General features: G+C 37.9%; 1 protein-coding gene across 1 annotated transcript in view; it reads left to right on the top strand.

Moving 5' to 3' along the window:
- Window positions 1-19,335, top strand: part of COL25A1 (collagen type XXV alpha 1 chain) — a 452,646-nt gene that overhangs the window by 362,541 nt on the left and 70,770 nt on the right. Inside the window, exon 13 of the mRNA XM_029234563.1 lies at window positions 18,067-18,120. Coding sequence (XP_029090396.1) covers window positions 18,067-18,120 — 54 coding nt within the window. The remainder of the gene's footprint in view (window positions 1-18,066; window positions 18,121-19,335) is intronic.

Below are 19,335 nucleotides of genomic sequence, written 5' to 3'. Positions count from 1 at the left end.
CTAACATTTGTAATACTTGTTACATCATCTTTAGGACAATAAGGTGCAAAAACATGAGTCCACTGAAAAAGCAGATCATTTAGACAGTAAAAACAAAGTTGAAAGTGGAGTAATAATTCTATACTTAAACCTATGAAATGTATCTTGGTTCTGTAGAATTTATTTTCCAGAAAGAGAGCTTACAATGACATTAATCATTTTTTAAAGCACCTCGATGTCCTTAAACTGTCATAAGAAAAAAAATTTTTTGCACATCACAATTTCACTTTTTCCAAAGAAGTACTTTTGATGCTTAGAAGATCATTTTCAAGTAATGGTTAAGGATCAATATGATTTCTAAGCCATCAGGAACATGGCAAATAACAACTAGAAAATCAAAAGATTTCTCTCTTGTAAAAACAAAGAAACTGGATTAAGCAAATATTTTGTTAGTCTACCCCTAAAATATTTCCCATCCATTCAGATTGACAAAATTGGTGATTGGCTTTGGCCAATAACTTGATGATGACTTTTTTTTTTTTACATTATTTTTCTTTAAATTTTGGTCAACTTGATTGCTAATCTGAATATTTCTTATTTGTGTAATGGTCCTCCAGTTCTTCAGATCGTACTGGGAAAAAAGACTTACATAAGCAGTAACGTGGCATTCAACTCCAATCTAGCCCCTTCTGGCATCACAATCTATCAAGGGCTACTAAGCACCCTTCTCTGAAAAGTGGGAGGTGGTGTGGTATGTGGTCCTTGCAGTCCGAGAGAGAAGCCTTCAAGTCCTTGTCCTTCTTTGGGCAGGTTACTTGAATGTTTCTAAGGCTCCAGTGTAACATATTAATATAGACTTTGCAGTATTAACTAGATAATGTATCTAAGTGAACGTAATGTAGTAGGGGCTCAATAAATATTATCAAGTATCTGTAGTACTATCACACTTCAAGAATTTCAACAAATGAGCCCTAGGCTTACCCTCAAGAAGGAAGTGAAGCCAGTTGAATTTATGATGGGAAGAAAATGTAGATGCAAAGTCACACATGAAGGTAAAATATTTCTGTCTCCCCTGACTCTTTCTTCACTGATGCACCCCATTCCCAGTAGTTGGAATACAAATACTATAGATAAGGGAAAGAGAAAGAGGAAGACACATCTCACATTATTTCGAAAGCTCAGTCACCGGTGTGGGGTCGTGTAGGAGCGCTGACCTGGAGTTGAGATATTCTGTGCTCTTCCACTTTGAAAGTTCCTCTTCCTCTCTAGGCTCCAGGCGGCTTCATTTGCAGAATGAGAGAAGGGGCTGTACTAATTTATTTCTAAGTCTCTAAGAGATACTGTGCATCCACAAAAAGCCACCCAAGTCTCTTTTCCAATTCAACCAGCTTCTAGCATCGTCTGTCTCCAGTTCTGAAAGCAGTTGTTTCCATAATTTGGACTTCTTCCCAATAGCCAAAGCAGTTAGGGTAAATGTAATGCTAGGTCTCACCTGAAAAAGTAAACTGTTGCCTTCTTTGCTTCTGGCTAATTGCACTGGGCACAAAAATTTCTGTAATTCTCATGAACAGATCTTGTTGGTTCAGAGATATTATAAACCTTTTATTTGTGCCCCTTCATTCATTCTCTCTCTCTCTCTCTCTCTCTCTGTCACACACACACACACACACTCACACACACACACACACACACATGCATATATGAAGAGATGTATATCTGAATATTTGTCAATTAAACCCTACTTAGATACTGGAGAAGTGGGCTTTAAAATTATTTTGTGGTAGAAGCATTTTTTAGACTAAAGAACCCTTTGACAAAATAAATTGCTGTCTGTAATTTTTGTTTCTCTATATATTTATATATGTATTATGTATATAATTTGTGTTTGTATACATATTTATATATTATATATATTTAAATATATATAGATATATATATATCTATATATCAACTCTTAATAGGTGTTATTAGAACACTGCTTTTTTTCTACTCTTTTCACATTTTCACTTTAATTGGCATACATAAGAATAAATCATCATTATGACAATATATTTGAATAGCAAGCAGTGCCCAGCACTGTGCAAATGCCGTAGGAGAAAAGATCTGGGGGTAATGATAGGGCACATTAAAGGTCTACTTTGTGCAGCTGTCACATCCTTGTCTCTGTTACCATAAAATTAATGTTAAAGAGTTTCAGGATTAAAAGCAAATTATTTTGTCTAAGCAAGCTAGAATTTTTCTGAGGATCCAGAGTCATAGTTTTGCTTCCAAAGCAAAAGATAAATATCACATGATCTTGTTTCATGTATTTTTCAAATACTTTCTATAGTTTATTATATTTAAAACTTCAAAATACAATATAAATAAAATATTGATATTAGTGTATCATCTTGAATCTATCCCAGATAGCTGTATGATTTTTAAGTAACATTAAAATTTAATTAGTTTATAGCTATGGTATTAAGAGTTCCTTTTCATCTCTTATCCATGAGTCTCACAGTTCTCCACTGACATTAATCCTCACAGCATACTTCTAATGGCATTTTTATTGTAAATGTATTTAGAGAACAGATAAATGGAAGCTCTCAGACTTCCAAAGGTCAAGCTGTTGATTCAAGTCTATACAGTGAGCTATATACAACGAACTCAATATTTTTTATCCCTTATTCACTTTCTGTAACCACTAAATGAACTCTCTTCTTTTGCTACCTTTGACTTTATCATTAAAATGTCTGAATTAAATTCCTGAAGGATTTAAGTATGTTGTAGTTCTGATTATATCCTGACTAGGTAGCATAAATTTACCCGATATATTTATAACTTTCCAATTTTAGACTTTAAGAAAAGATATAGCGAGTAAATGAAGTGATTGATGCTTGATTCCAGATTAATTAATAGTTTAGGGAAATTGTCTTACAGCAATTTAATACTTTGCAGATTAAAGTTGAGAGTTAAATTATTTTTATTAATTTTTCTGCCTTTTGAAGTTAGTGACTATGTGCATTAGAATTCTAAGAATACATGACTGTGTTTTCTCTGGTAACTATGATAATAGGATGCTTTCTATCTTCTTGAAGAAACATCATCACTTTCCTATTACAGGATATTTCTCTTTTTTCCAATTTTATTGAAATATAATTGGCATATATCACTGTATGATTTTTAGGTATATAGCATAAAGGTTTGACTTACACATATAGTGATATGACTACCACAATAAGTTTAGTTAACATTCACCATCTCATATAGATAACAATAAAAAGAAATGGAAGAAAAAAAAAAAAGAAAAAAGTTTCTCCTTATAATGAGAACTCTTAGGATTACTCTCTTAACTTTCATATACATCACACAACAATGGTAACTATAGTTATCATGTTGTACATTACATCTTTAGCATCTTATAATCCGAAGTTTGTACCTTTGGGGAAGGTCACCTTCCTGAAGTGGTCACCTTCTGTCAATTCCTACTCTACCCAAAACCTCCAAGCCCCAACCTCTGGGAACTACAAATCTGATCTCTTTTTCTGTGAGTTTGTTTTTTTGTTGTTTGTGTTTGTTTGTTTGTTTGTTTAGATTCCACATAAAGGTGAGATCATAAAGTATTTTTGTCTTTCTCTGTCTGACTTATTTCACTTAACATAATGCCCTAAAGGTCCATCCATATTGTCACAAATGGCAGTATTTCCTCGTTTATTATGGCTGAACAATATTCCATTGTATATGTATATACACCATAACTTCTTTATCCATTCATCTGTGGATGGACACTAGGGTTGTTTCCATGTTTTGGCTATTGTAAGTACTGTTGCTGTGAACATGGGGTGCAGGTATCTTTTTAATTTAGTGTTTTCACTTCCTTTGTATATATTCCCTGAAGTGAAATTGCTGAATCACGTGGTAGTTCTATTTTTAATTCTTTGAGGATCCTCCATACTGTTTTCCATAGTGGATGCACCAATTTACAGTCCCACCAACAGTGCACAAGTGTCCTCTTTTCTCCACATCCTCATGAGCTTTTGTTATCTCGTGTCTTTTTTGTTGATGGCCATTCTGACAGGTGTGATGCGATATCTCATTGTGGTTTTGATTTGCATTTCCCTGATGATTGGTGATGTTGAGCATCTTTTCATGTGCCTGTTGGCAATTCATATACAGGATCTTTCATATAGTAAAATCACATCATCCCTGAGTTCTATACATATATTCTCAGGCATTTTTATATACGAGCTTACTCTTAAAGGGACTTTTCACTCAATTTTACTTGTTAAATGAAACAAAAGCTATTTCTGTTCTTTATATAATTAATTTTAAGTTCTTTTACAAGGAGATAAAAAGTTGGTTGAAAGAAGTACTGTAATGCTGGCTTGAAATAAAGCAATTATAGTAATTTTTTTTAAAAAAACACTTTCCCCCGACTTCATTTAGGCATGTTACTATAAAAGTTAATACTAGTTATCATTCTGCTAAATGGTAATATTGGGAGAGGGAAGACTAAGTAGTTGAGGAAATGGTATTGGTGGGGGAAGGGGTGTGAGAGGAAGGAAAGCTGATCACAGACTGTTGCAAAACAAAGCAACAACAAGGGAAATGTGTTTGAATGAATTATGACATCATCAAGTCCACTTATTTTCCATTTTAGTTGAAAAGACACTATATTTTATAGATGAGGTCACCAAAATATTATTTACCAGATCTGATTAAACTGCATATATAATCTGGTGATTTTTTAAAAAAAACTTACCTTAAACGTTTTCATTGATTTATTTACCAATGCCTTCAATCTTCCATTCAACAAATCTTTTTCAGCCTTTGCTACTAAGTACAAGGCACCGTCTGAGCACGGACATTAATGCTGTCTCTGCCTCATGGAATTTCAGCCTATGGTGAATAAGGACATTATATGAAGTTATACTAAAGATCTGTTAAATGACAATGCTGTTAAGTACTACAGCGGAGGAGCACAGGACAGCCTGGCCTGGTGCAAAAGGGTCAAGTAGTGCTTCCCTGAATAGGCGACTTTAGGTGCAACTCAGTGAACAGCAGTTGGTAAAGGGAAGAGAAAATATCACTACGTTGCAGTACTTACAGTTCAAGTTAGACAACCTTGGTCTTAGAATTTTGTTCCTAAAACACCATATTATTAACCACTTTAGGGTTTTTGTATTCATCTTGGACTACTTTTTTTCCAAGTTTCTTACCACTAAAATAGTAAGTCAATATAAATCACAGAGCCTGTTCTTGTATCATTAGATCTGGTCTCTGAATGACATTCTTGATTTTGAAATTTGCATTAAAAATAAGGCTGCAATGAAATAACTTATTGTGACAATCATAACAGCTTAACATTTACCCAATTCCATCTCTTTGATACTAGGCCGCATTGCCAAGGGCATAGGAACCATTACCCAATTATGAAACAGCATCAGTGGGGTTAATTTAGGAGAAATTGAATTTCTTTCAGGATCTTCTTCTCTGTCTTCTCTGCCCAATGCAGAGAATAGAAGAGTGCAGTATGTAACACTAACATGTACTTAGCATTTACTAACTGCCGGGCACTGTCCTAAGTTTACCTCACTTATTCCTCACAGCAATTCTATGAAGTGGATACTATTATTATCTCCATTTCATTAATGAGGAAACCAAGGCGCAGAAAGGATATCTTTCCCAGGGTCACAGGTATTTGTGGTAGAGTTCAACTTCAAAGCCAGTTTGTTGGCTCCAACTGTTAAGAGTGTGGATTTTTAATTCAGAAAATTCCATCTTTGCTGTTCAGTATATGTGTGATCTTGGACAAGTTACTTTCCTTCTCTGAGCTTTAGTTTCTTCATTTGTCAAATGAAGATTGTCATGTTCACCTCAAAGTTTGTTTTTGTTTGTTTGTTTGTTTGTTTTTTCACCTCAAAGTTTAATTGGACAAAATAAAGGAAGTATAGAATGTTAACTGTTTATTTTAAAACATTATTAAAAACGAGCAGACTATTTTCCACTTTGAATTGGGGGCATTAAGAACTCCATGACTCAGAAACCTCCTGGGTGTATTAGTGAATGTTAGTAAGAACTATTATCTCTTTCTACTACTTTTCACTGATCTTTAGAGTTTTTCCCCATTAAGACATAACCACTTACCATTTCTATGAATAATTAGGCACATCTCTTCCAAGTGAAAAGAATAATTTATCATTCAAACTATACATAGATTTATTATTAGGAACTATACTTTAGGAAAGAGGAAATTACCTGGGTTTTTAAACTTTAAAAAAAGAGTATATTATCAAGGGCACGTTATGTTGCAAGTCATAGAATACTTAACAGAACTAGTTTTTAAAATAAGGTATTTATTGGTCCTGTAACTTGAAGGTCCAGCACTCATGCAGGCTTCAGCGTTGCTTTGTCCTAGCACCTAAACCTCATCACTAAAAACCCATTTCTTCCATCTTGTCACTCTGTCTTTCACGTTGCTGCCTTCACTCTAATTCCTACTCTCCTCTTGGTTGGAAGGTGGCTGCCAATCATGCCTGGGGCTTCATTCTTTCCTATCTACATCCAGAGAGTGAATGAGAGTCTTTCCCCAAACATCCAACACCACTTTTGAGTTTCTTTGTCATTGGATACACAGAAGTCCCCGCCTCTTCCTCACTCCTGCACTAGGGGAATATCAGATGCTGATTAGCTATTGCCACTGCAGTTCCTTTTCTAGCAGCCCTAGTCGTGCACAAAGTTGCAATAAACACTAATTATCTAATTTACAAGAGATCCGTGTAAGACACGAGAGCTGAACAAAGTGTGTTGTATCTGACTTATCCCAGTCCTAGCATCCTCTTCCAGGTCACATACCCCCTTCATCCATTTTGATATTTTGTCTTCCTAAAACATGTCTTTATTCTTAATCTTTTCTTTCCATAAGAGTACACGCAGAGAACAATGTCTCTGATACACATAAAAGAGACCCCCACCCCACACTGTGACATCATGTTCCCAGGCTGGTTTTTGGTGACTTTTGCACCTTTTATAAGTTATTTAAAAGGGAATACTGCACAGTGTTTCCCTTAGGCCCAGGCAGTGTTTCTCTTCACCCTCCTTTGTCCGTCTTATGTTGGGTCCGTCCCCACGGGGTGAAAAGTCCACAGGGCCAAGGAGACATGCCCACTCAAAGCCCAGATCCCTGCTTCTAGATCACAGCCCAGGTACCCAGGACTCAAGAATTCCTGCTTCTGTTGTGCTGGGTCTGCTTCCGTTGCCCGTAGTGGCCTCTTCCCCAGGTCCATTTTCCCAAGGGTGAACCACACAGCTGGCGTGTGTGCCTGTACACCTGTGAGGGGCCTAGAGCAGCTATTGGTGGGGAGCTTTGGGCAGAGCTTGCAGGCCGTGGTGTCCACACGCAGCCCCAAAGTCCCTTCTTGATGAATAAGAGAACTGGGGTTGGGAAGAGAAGGGAAGACATTAGCAGGGAGGGTTGAGATGGGGGATCATCCATGTGTACTTCTCCCTAGACCTTCACATTTTAGGGGTGTGCTCAAGGCAGATCATTCTTCTCCCCTGTAAATTTCATCCAGATAAACTCAACTTAGCTATTTTCTGTGACCCCTAAATTCTTAGCTATCTCTTTGCATTTGAATTTCTTTGTTCAAATTATATCTAGTACATTTCTGTCTACGTTAGCCGTACAAAAAACGCGAATAAAAGTGTTAACCACAAACTTATTTCTGAAATAGTCCATACTATAGCACTATTGATACAACTATCATGTTTTCTTATTTTAGACATTTGTACTTTTTTTAAAAGCATAATGAAGGTTTGGTTATTAGGTTTAGTTTAGGTATTACTTTAATCAGTTTAGGACCCATTTCAGTAAATTATCTGAAATAGAATATTTTCATTAAGTTTCTGGCTGATAGAAGGGTCTACTTTTCTACTGTTATTCATATTACCAAGGCGGACAAAGAGATTTTAATTTTAGGGAGGGACTTTGCTGACTGGATAAAAGATCAAACTCCCCTACAGGGATGCCGGTTCAACTCAACAGAAAGCTCAAAGAATTTTGTTTCTCTTTCACCAAGTAACAAAGCCTCTGCCTCCGGGAAAGAAACAGAAGAAGCATTAGGCATTGAGTACACAAGTAGGAGCTAAAAACTACTGAATTGCTCCACATAAGAGACAGTGAAGCTGAATTCCCAGGATGGTTGAGGAAGGAGGGAAGCAAGGAGGAACGTGAGGTGGAAGGGGGAGAGAGGAGAAGGCAGAGAGATGAGGAAAGTCTGAGTGCTCTGTGATGGGACACCTTTCAGGAACCCCAGGTATTCAATCCTGAGCTCCCAAAAGACCTGAGGAGACGCAGACCTACTAGAGAATGGACTTGAGGACACAGGGAGGGGGAAGGGTAAGCTGGAACGAAGTGAGAGAGTGGCATGGACATATGTACACTACCAAACGTAAGGTAGATAGCTAGTGGGAAGCAGCCACATAGCACAGGGAGATCAGCTCAGTGCTTTGTGACCACCTAGAGGGGTGGGATAGGGAGGGTGGGAGGGAGGGAGACACAAGAGGGAGGAGATATGGGGACATACGTATATGTATAACTGATTCACTTTTTTATACAGCAGAAACTAACACACCATTGTAAAGCAATTTTACTCCAATAAAGATGTTAAAAAAAATTTAATAAATAAATAAAATAAAATGAGTCCTGTCAAAAAAAAAAAAAAAAAAGACCTGAGGAGAGTGAATTTCTTGAGGCAACTGGTGAAGAACCAACTGACCCATCTGAATTGGTCTGGGGCAAAACAGAGATGACACATACAGATGTAAGAACTCAAGCAGAGTAGTGGGAAAGCAAATCCTAGACTTCCATAGCTGGTGAAATCGGGACTTGAGGCAAGTTTAATCAGATGTCTGAGGAATCTTTCTTTATGCCACCACTGACATGTTTAGTCCAACAACAGCTAATAATAATAATAAAATAAAGTTTAATCCTTTACATCTGGGAGAGGGTAAGCATTTAATCTCCCTCCACACACTGCATAGAATAAAAGCTGAGCCCCACAGAAGCTCAAGCAATTAGCTCTGTGTCCCAGGACCAGAAGTAGAAAACGTGGGATTAGACTGGAGGCTTCCTGAAGCAGCTTTCTCATTTTTTGCAAAAATTAAAGACAAAAGAAACATAATAAATATGAATGAGTTCTTTAGACACAAGTTACTCAGATAGAGGAAACACAAGATGGGGAATCAGAAAACCTGGGTTCTAATCTCACATCTGCCTCTTTGCAGCTCTTTGCTTCTGGAAAAGGTACTTCCCCTTTCTGAATGTGTTTCTTCATCTATTAAGAATGGCTGGCTTGGTTCCTTTCAACTAAAATATTGCCCTTGGGACTTCCCTGGCAGTCCAGTGATTAAGACTCTGCACTTCCACTGCATGGGGCATGGGTTCAGCCCCTGGTCGGGGAACTAAGATCCCGCGTACCACGCGGTGCAGCCAAAAAAAGAGAAAATATATATATATATTGCCCTATTTTGTGAGTGCTTCTGCTTAAGGAGAAGCATTTTGTTAGAATTTTGTTAGAATGAGTTCATGAGGTAAATGTTGACACATGTAAGTTTTCTGGGAAAGTTGAGATGACGTGATAATTTATACAGCCAGCATTGCCCCAGCTACTACTTGCCCTTCACTGAGACACATGGGGCGAGGGAAGGAGCAGATGCAAGAGGGAAGATAACCTAATAGATAGAAATATTTCTAATGGCCTGGTCTCTGTACCCACAGGCACAACTGTTGGAGCCTTCAGTCCTCTAGGCGACCACTCTTGCCCTGACAGAGTCCTGGAGGGGCTCAGGCCTTTTCTTGGCAACAATGAAAGTTGTGCTTATTCCCGGCATCCTGCCCTTTACGGGACTCCTCCCCTCCACTAACTCCCGCTCTTCACTGACCCCAGGCTAGTCCTCTACTTTTCAATTCTGTTTCAGACTGACCTGCGGGACATGGACATGTCACTGCTGGGTTAACATCTCTCCCATCTTTTTCCTGGGTCCCTGTCTCTTTTCTCACCACTGTCTTTCGCCATAGTCCAGACAAAGAGCCATCTCTTGCCACCAGATTTATAGGTCTTTTCCAGTTTCCCAGCAGAAAAGTCTTGCTGTCTTCACCTCTTACTAGGCCTGTAAGGGCTTCACATTTTCATATAGGCTTAATGTATTCGCATCTCCTGTGTTCATCCATTCCTCCAACATGGATGTACTGAACAATTATTATGTGTTAAGGTACAGTTTCTAGGCAGTGTGGAAAGTTCGTATTCTAGTGGTGGAGAGCGGGTGGGAAATCCAGTCGCCAAGTAAAATACAGAAGGCTCAATCAAATTTGAATTTCAGATAAACAACCCATCATTTTTCATGTGATATGTCCATTCAATGTTTGGGATACACTTAATTAAAAATTATTTGTTGTTTATCCGAAATTAAATTTTAGCTGGGTGTCTTGTATTTTTGTTTGCCAAATCTGGCAATCCTGATGGGGGTGATGGAAGAGGAACCAAAAAATTCTCCCTTAGGTGGAAATTAGTGCAGCGGAGAAAGCAAAGTAAGATAATGGGTGGGCATAGGGAGTGGTGGTGTGTTGTGGTGGGTATTCCAGGCAACCCCTGTAATAAGGGGACAGTTGCTCCAAGGCTGAGAAGATGAGAGAGTAAATCCCTGGATATCAGAGGGAAGGTGGTCCACGGGAGAGAAGCCCAAATGCAAAGACTGTGGGCCAACTCCTGCCTAGCATCTTGAAACAAAGAGTTCAATGTGGCTGGAGTGGCAGAAGGTGAGGTCGGAGAAGCAAGGGCCAGACCTTGCAGGGGCCCTTATTCTGAGTGCGATGGGACAGCCTTGGAGAGAACTGAGTGAAGGAATTATAAGTTGAGGAATTATAAGTTGACTTGCTGTTAGGAGAATGTTGGAGGCCGGTGGGTGGCACGGAGGTGGGTTAGGAGGTCCCTAGGGTCAGCCTCTGCCCCCGCACCAACTGTGGCTCCCCGGCCCCTCAGCACCCTCTGCTCCAGAGCAGTCCTCCGCTCTCAACCCCACACACACTACCTTCCTTGGCAGAGTCCAGTGGTGGATTTTAACTCCACAATGGCGTCTCCATTATGAAGTCTTGCCGTACGTTGACTTGACTGAATACTGATGTGCTCCTTCCCTGCTTTTAAAGGTTTCTGGTTCATCGTGTCTTCTAATAATTATATAATTTTATGGCTTAAACTAACGCTGTTTGATAGAAACATAAAGCAACTCCAAATACAAGCCACATATGTAAATGTGAATTTTCTAGTAACCACATTTTTTAGGTGTTTAAAGAGCAGGTAATATTAATTTTAATAATATGTTTTATTTAACTGAATATATCTAAAACTACCATTTCAACATCATATAAATTAATATTTTAAGGTTAATAGTATTCACATTATTAATGAGACATTTTACATTGTTTTTTTACAACTGAGTCTTCAAAATCGTATTTTATGCTTACATCACATCTCAAAAACTAGCCTTATTTCCAGTGCTAGTGGTACCATATTGGACAACACGAGTTTAAACTCTGCTCATTTTCAGGGTTCATCCCATACCACAGTCTTTATGGCATGGAAACGGGGCGGGGGGTGGTCAGAGAGAAGTGGGACAATTGCCTAGGGAGCAAATGGGATCAAATAATGTGGGATTGAGAATATTATTCCATTGAAATTCTAAATACATTGGTGCTAGACATCTGTAAACAACAACAACAAATAAATTACCAGTTTATGGTTTAGCTAGTATAAAAATCTAATACGGACTACTCTGATTTCATTATGGCTGTGTGGCTTAATTTTTGGTGTTTGTTTCCAACTTGTCCTTCTACTTTGTGCTATTTAATGCCAGGTTGTAAAGTTCTAAATGTATTGAACTATAACATCATCAAAGATTTGCTTCTTGTTGAATGCAGTGGTTGACAATCTCCAATATACAAGTGGGTTGTGTTTTTGATTTTACATATATATATATATATAGACAACATATATAGACAAAAACTGATGCATTCGTTCAGTGGGTCAACCCACACAAACTTATGTAAAAAGGTGGAACTAAACTGTAATATTATTAGAGTAAACTGGATCTCCCTTAAGTCAAATTTCTTAAACTAGGGGTGTGTACCCCTGGGAGTTCATGGAAGTGGACTGGAGTACAAAAAGACAAAGGATTTATTTAGAGCATTAATAACACTTGAGGTTTGGGGCAAGGATTCTCATTTTATAGTTTTGTGTGGTAAAATGCTACATTTCTAGAAATTTCAAGGTAAAATATGTTGGTCATTTTCTACCTCCTACCTTCGCCCAAGTTTCTGTTCATCCTCCCTGGCATTAGGGGACTAGGGTGGAAGACTAAACTAAATGAACTAGAGAGAAAGAAAATAAATATGAATGGAGAGCAGAAACTCCATTTTCCTGACTCTTCCCCAGATAGTTCTAACCGGAAGTCCCTGTGGGCACCTCACTGCCTTCAGAGAATCTTCCTCTACCAAGGGTTATCTACCCAATAGCTACCAAAGCCTCTGAGGCTCTGAAGCCTCATACAGGGTCACCCGACTCCCCACCATGACTACCTGCAGGAGAGAAATGGCTGGCGGCCAGTTCTGCTCACCACTTAGGCCACTGAGATCCTTCTATGCGCTGTCACTGTCAGGAAGAAAGGCCCAGTCCAGCCAATGCTTTAGAGAGGTATCAGTGACCAATGCTGCCTGTTTTTAGTCTTTATTTTATTACACACAGGCACCAACCCCACCAACTCCAGTGGTAGGAGAACAACCTTAAGACTGATACCATGTTATGTTCAAGATCATTCATTTCATCTGCTGCTGTTTCATGTTCCTTGTACAGTAGTCCCCAGCCCCATCCGCAGGGAATACGTTCTAAGACCCCCAGTGGATGCCTGAAACCGAGGAGGGTACTAAGCCCTATATATACCATGCTTTTTCCTATATGTACATACTTATGATGAAGTTTAATTTAGAAATTAGGGACAGTAAGAGAATGTCTGAATTGCCCATATTTGGGGCCATTATTAAATAAAATAAGAGTTACATAAACACAAGCACTGTGATACCACGACAGTCGATCAGATAACTTAGTGGCTACTAAAGGACTAACGGGCAGGATACGCTGGACAAAGGGATGATGCACGTCCTGGATGGGATGCAGCAGAATGCACCGGATTTCATCACGCTACTGAAAACAGCACACAGTTTAGAACTTATGAATTGTTTGTTTCTGTAATTTTCCATTTGATATTTTCAGACCTTGGTTGACCATGGGTAACTGAAACCAAGGAAAGCAAAACAGAGGATAAGGGGGGACAATTGTAGTTCTGTTTAGATGAGTTCTTCCTGAAAATGGAGTACTTAAAGGAAACAAATCTATATTGACAAGGTGAATGTAAAATTATACTATGCTAAAAATTTAAAGCTGTAACCCTTTGTGATTGAAGTGACAGGGAGCAGTATTACTGCTAAATGGCCTGTTTCTCTTTAGCACTCAATTTTGTAGGAAAATGACATTCCTTTCTATTGTTAAGTATTCTTTCAAGATGCCCCTGAATAGCAGTAACTAAAATAACTGTAAAAGCCTTGGGTGATGTTTTACATTAGAGTTCTAAAGAGTGTTTGGTTTAAAAAAAAAAAAAAGAAAGAAAGAAAGGAAGTAAGCAGCGTTATCCTTCTTAAGTCAGTTCAACTTATTTTTAGCTTAAATACACTAGGAATAGCCCTAGAATTTAAAGTGTAAGAGAGAAAACTCTATCAATCTACCTGTAGTTAAGATGTTAGCTGCTAGTTTGCTTCATTGCTATCTTTGGAATGTCCTTAGTAGTTGTGAATATGAGATGCATTCAGAACTAAATGAATAGATTATCCGGTAAACATGAGACTAGTTCCCACACGCACAAAACCCAATTCCCATTTTTTTGGTCTATACTTCTCTGATATATTTCTCTGTATATGTACTTTTTTACTATATTATGTAGTAAAGTAATATCATTGTAACTTTGTTTGAAGAGGCCTCATGATATTTTGTCCTCATATACCAGAAAATATTAATATGACATATGCTTGATTCTTCATTAAGACTTCCCTTTGATTTCTATTTATTATGCCTCTTTATGAAGTGCAAGAAAACTTTGCTCAAAGAAAAAAGTTCCATCTCAATTAGATGTCCTCTTAAGTTATTTATGTAGATATCTCTTTTCTCACTCAAAGACAAGCCCTCTGGGTACAGGTACCTGTCATGTCTATTTCATCTTTATATCTCATGCAGCACTCTGCTCAGAATAAAACATATAGTAAATTTTCACTAAACGTTAGTTGAATGAATTAATGCCTTCCAGAATCCCACTGCTTGGCCTTGGTACTCAGAGTTGTACAGCATTTCATCTGTAACATTCCTTTAACACAACCTGGGAAACTAAATTTGAATAATAACAGAATGTTCCATAACCTCTTAATCTGAGTTTGAATATATTTCTCTTGTTATAACTTTTTACAAAGGTAAAATGCTACGAGCCATGTTTTCTTTTTACCTTCCCTTGATTCATTCAGGAAACGGCCTTATTCACTTTTTAGCTTTTTTTGTGGGGGCGGTGGTACGCGGGCCTCTCACTGTTGTGGCCTCTCCCGTTGCGGAGCACAGGCTCCAGACGCGCAGGCTCAGCGGCCATGGCTCATGGGCCCAGCCGCTCCGCGACACGTGGGATCTTCGCGGACCGGGGCACAAACCCGTGTCCCCTGCATCGGCAGGCGGACTCTCAACCACTGCGCCACTAGGGAAGCCCCACCTTTTAGCTTTAAAATCTCGCGACATACCTATTTAACCTTACAAGTGATAAACGTAAAACGGCCCCAGTAAATTCTCATTTGTGCTTATTAAAATGGCCACAGGGACTTCCCTGTGGAAGTACCACAACTACTAAGCCCATGTACCACAACTACTGAGCCTGTGCGCCTAGAGCCCATGCTCCGCAACAAGCAAAGCCACTGCAATGAGAAGCCACCGCAATGAGAAGCCCGCTCACCGCAACTAGAGAAAGCCCGCACGCAGCAACGAAGACCCAATGCAGCCAAAAATAAATAAATTAAAAAAAATAAAATAGCCACAAAAGTAATTAAAATTGTGATATCCAATGCTGATGAAGTTGTGAAAAAGTAACAGAGTGGGTGCCTAGAAAAGCAGATAAATCTCAGATCCCTTTTGGAAAGCAACTTAGAAATATTTACATAGATGTTTATTTTAATTTACCTTTAATAGCAATAATTGGAAACAACCTAAGTATTCAGCAATTTGGGACAGCTTAAACAAATGATCACACCTGACTTTGATAGATGATAAACTATTCACAAGACAATCACAAATACTGTGTAAAAACAAACGTGTGGTATAAAATAATAAAAAATCGGAACGTCAAACTATGTAAGAAGCTTACAATTGCTTGAAATATGAAAGTATAAATTTAAACGACTAGAAGGAAACAGGACAAAATGAAAACAGTTATGATAGAGTGATGGGATTATGGGTGCAATTTTTTGTTTCCTTTTACATTAAAAGATTATTTTAACAAAATATAAAATCAAAGGGAAAAAAAGGATCAAGTTTTAGTCCCTCGATGTTCGTATTTTAAGAAGGATGTTGTGCAGATACCTAAGCAACATTTGTCTTCCTTGCTTCAAAATCTCAGCATGTATTTTGTCTGGTTCCAGGGGCTTAACCATTTTTTAAAAAAAATAATTCTGGCTACCATAGTTATTCTTTGAAAGTCTAAACAAAGTTTGTATTGTTCCCTGGCAGCATCTCGTTTGCAGTAAACCATGAGTTGCGATATTAGTGCCTCCTGGTGTAAGTTTTTTGAAGAAAACAGACTCGATAACTCTTTTTCTGGTTGCGTAGTAAATGACAGTCCTCTTTCAGGGTGTATTCAATTTCCATTGGAGTTCTTACCCTTGGTTATGTACAAATGGCTTATCAAAATTTTCTTATAATAGCCATCGTTATTGTAAGTCAACATTTTTGCTATTTTATCGAGGAAAGAGCAAATGATTATAGTGTAACTTTATATAGGAAGCAGAATTTCTTCCATGAGTTAAGACTTTAACAATTACAATAATCCAGTATAAGAGAAAAACATTTTTTGCTCTTCTAGAAAGACACTATTAACTTCACATTGCTTAGTTTATCTGGTAGGTGAACAAAAATCATCTTTATAGAAGTTACATTTAATTCAGGTCTGTATACATTCTGGAAGGTCATTTATAAATGGGGAGTATAAACCAAACGATAATAAGGATAGAAATATTCTTCATCAACTCTCCCAGTTTCGAGATGCATTCATTCATTCAGCAACGCATCATTGTACTAAAAGCACAACCTCTTAACGCAGAGTTGTGTACATCTGGAAAAATTACTTTACCTCTCTGTGCCTTAGTTTCTCCATCTATTAAATATAGATAAAGATAGTACTTACCTTATAGACATTTGTGAGAATTAAGTGAGCTAATGAATATAAAGCTACTGGAACTTAAGAAATGTTGCTGTTTTACTAATGTAAGTGTTCTTGAAGGTGAGAGCACAAATACTAAAATGGCACAATTTCTGCCCTCCAGACCACCTAGAAAACATTCTTAAAAAATCAACTTGGTTTGCCGTTAGCCTAAAACTGCTCTGAAAAATAAAGTCAATTTTTTTTAATCAACTAAGTAGCAACTTTTTTTTTTTGCTGTTCGCGGGCCTCTCACGGCCGTGGCCCCTCCCGCCGCGGAGCACAGGCGCCGGACGCGCAGGCCCAGCGGCCACGGCCCACGGACCCAGCCGCTCCGCGGCACGCGGGATCCTACCGGACCAGGGCACGAACCCGCGCCCCCTGCATCGGCAGGCGGACCCTCAGCCACTACGCCACCAGGGAAACCGATAAGCAGCAACTTTTTAACCCTCAGGGGAAAGAAATTTGCCGAGAAGTTGAAGCACATAATAAATGGCTTTGGGAATGTTTTTAAATGAAAATGAAATTCTAGTTGCTCTACGTTTGAGCTACACGGAAGTATTAAAAGCTACACTTTCTTTCTTCTCCCAATTTTACTGAGATACATTGGACACATGACATTGAATTAGTTTTAGGTGTACAACATAATGGTTTGATACATGTATATACTGTGAAATGATTACCACAGTAAGTTTGGTTAACATCCATCATCTCACATGGTTACACTTTTTTTTTTCCCTTGTGATAAGAACTTTTAAGATCTACTCTCTTAACAACTTTCAAATATACCATACAGTATTGTTAACTACAGTCGTCATGCAGAATATCTTTCCTTTGCTTTTGAGCGCAAGAGACTTCCGCTTTGGAAAACAATTGCTGGTTCAGAGTCTAGAAATATTGATATACATCATCATCTTTCTGAAATGGAAAATCCTTCTAGCTAATAGCCATCATCTTTTTCTCAAATGCCTATCACTCAATATGACAATGAAAACCACAACTCCTTTTATTTTAATTATATTTACAGTGAAACTGGAAAGAGAAATCAAAGCCATTTTTACTTTTGTGTCAAATGTGTCTAAATGAGTTAAGTAGATGTTCAAAGGTGTGTATATTCTTCAAGATTTAGGTTTGGAGATGCTCATTTGCTTAAGTCTAATAAATAGAATGATTTAGTCTCTATTTTCCTGAGCTGATGAATCATTTGAAAGTTCTCCATCAAGAAAGTCTTAAATTTTCAGATGTCTTTTACTCATTCAACAAATATTGTACCTAGCATATACCTAGCTATATGTACCTAGCATCATGCTAGATATTCATTTCCATTGGTAATTTGCTTTCACTTTCTCAGTGGAGAAAAAACTCAACACAAGGAAATTAGCCCTCTTGTATCCTCGGTCCCTAGCACATAGAATTTTGGACCAAAGAAGCTAACTTGTGTAACTAGTCTAACATACTATGTACTTCTTGAGCATTATTGGATGGTTATATCCTCTAATGAGCTATATAATGTGTTGATTTTGTCTGTTTTATTTAGTAGTATCTATTTTATATTTTGAGGGTGAACCCGGGTTGCCTGGAGCAGTAGGACAGAATGGAATACCAGGGCCAAAGGTTAGTACAAAGAAAACCAAGCAGAATCATTTGAGGCATGAGTTTTCATGAGACTGTAAGCTGTTACACTTTTTTTATATCCCACTGGTTTTACTTGGATGGAATTTTTTGTCAATAATATAATACACTATAGTATAAAAGTTTGTGACTAAGGAATAAGTGATGTTAGTGATTAGCATTAAAAATGCAGAGAAACAGTGTAGGATATGTCTAAATTTTTATTTCTGGGATACTTAAATAACATGAGAAAGCCTGTGTTTCAAATGTGACTTTGTCATTTTACCACTTAATGAACATATTACAACATAGGCCATGTCCATACTGCCAACATTTGCATAATTTTTACAAGATGTACTAAAGATGTTCACAGTGCCACTGTGACTTTTCCTCAAGATTTGGCCACCTCCAAGGCTTACACAACCTAACCAGTTAATCAAATGAAGAGCATAATAAAAATGTGGCATGTTTGAAATTTAAAAATGGATGTAGTCTGAATTACTAAGTAGGGAAAAAATGTAATAGAGTTTTTTTGGGGGTTCCAAATTTCCTTTGTTTTTGAAGAACAAATTACTCTTAAATATAAAAAGATTGGTGACAGTTTAGTTTAAACCAAATAGGCAGACAAATCCCAAGTCCTTTGATGAGTGACCATCCCTTGAAGTACAAAACTAATGTCTAATCCCATCAGCTGTGCTGGTGTGTATCCATAGCCACAGATGCTTGTCAGCTGATTTTACAGATCACATTGCTATTGACAGGAGCCTACGACAGACCTAAAATTTATAGACCTGTCTTTTGTCCTGCAGGAGAGGAAAGAAAATATTCCTTCTGGGACGACAGCCATTTTCCTGTCTTCTTCCCTCTCTTGCTCCATGCTAAAATGCCAAATGATAGGAGTTAATGCTTAATATATGTTCTCAGTACTATTCTTCTGTTGCCTAGCGACCATCAGGATGGCTGCTGAGCAGTGAAAGGTAACCAGAAATTCAGAAAGCCAAAGGGTCAGGCGGAGTTTCAGGGGGTGCAAAGAGTGTTGCCTTCAAACAGACTTCTTGAGTGAATTATAATTTTAAAAAACACAATAACCACCTTAAAAATCATTTTTAAAGTAGTCTGATCTTATTGCAACACTTTCTCAAGCTTTTCTTAAGAGGAATATTATCATAATGTGTGTGATTTGCTTTAGATTTATTCTCTGACTCTGTCCCCTGTCCC

Source organism: Monodon monoceros, unplaced genomic scaffold (assembly GCF_005190385.1).
Source record: "Monodon monoceros isolate NGI ecotype Baffin Bay Population unplaced genomic scaffold, NGI_Narwhal_1 Super_Scaffold_20, whole genome shotgun sequence".
Lineage (NCBI taxonomy): Eukaryota > Metazoa > Chordata > Mammalia > Artiodactyla > Monodontidae > Monodon > Monodon monoceros.
This window is presented reverse-complemented; position numbering and strand designations above follow the sequence as displayed.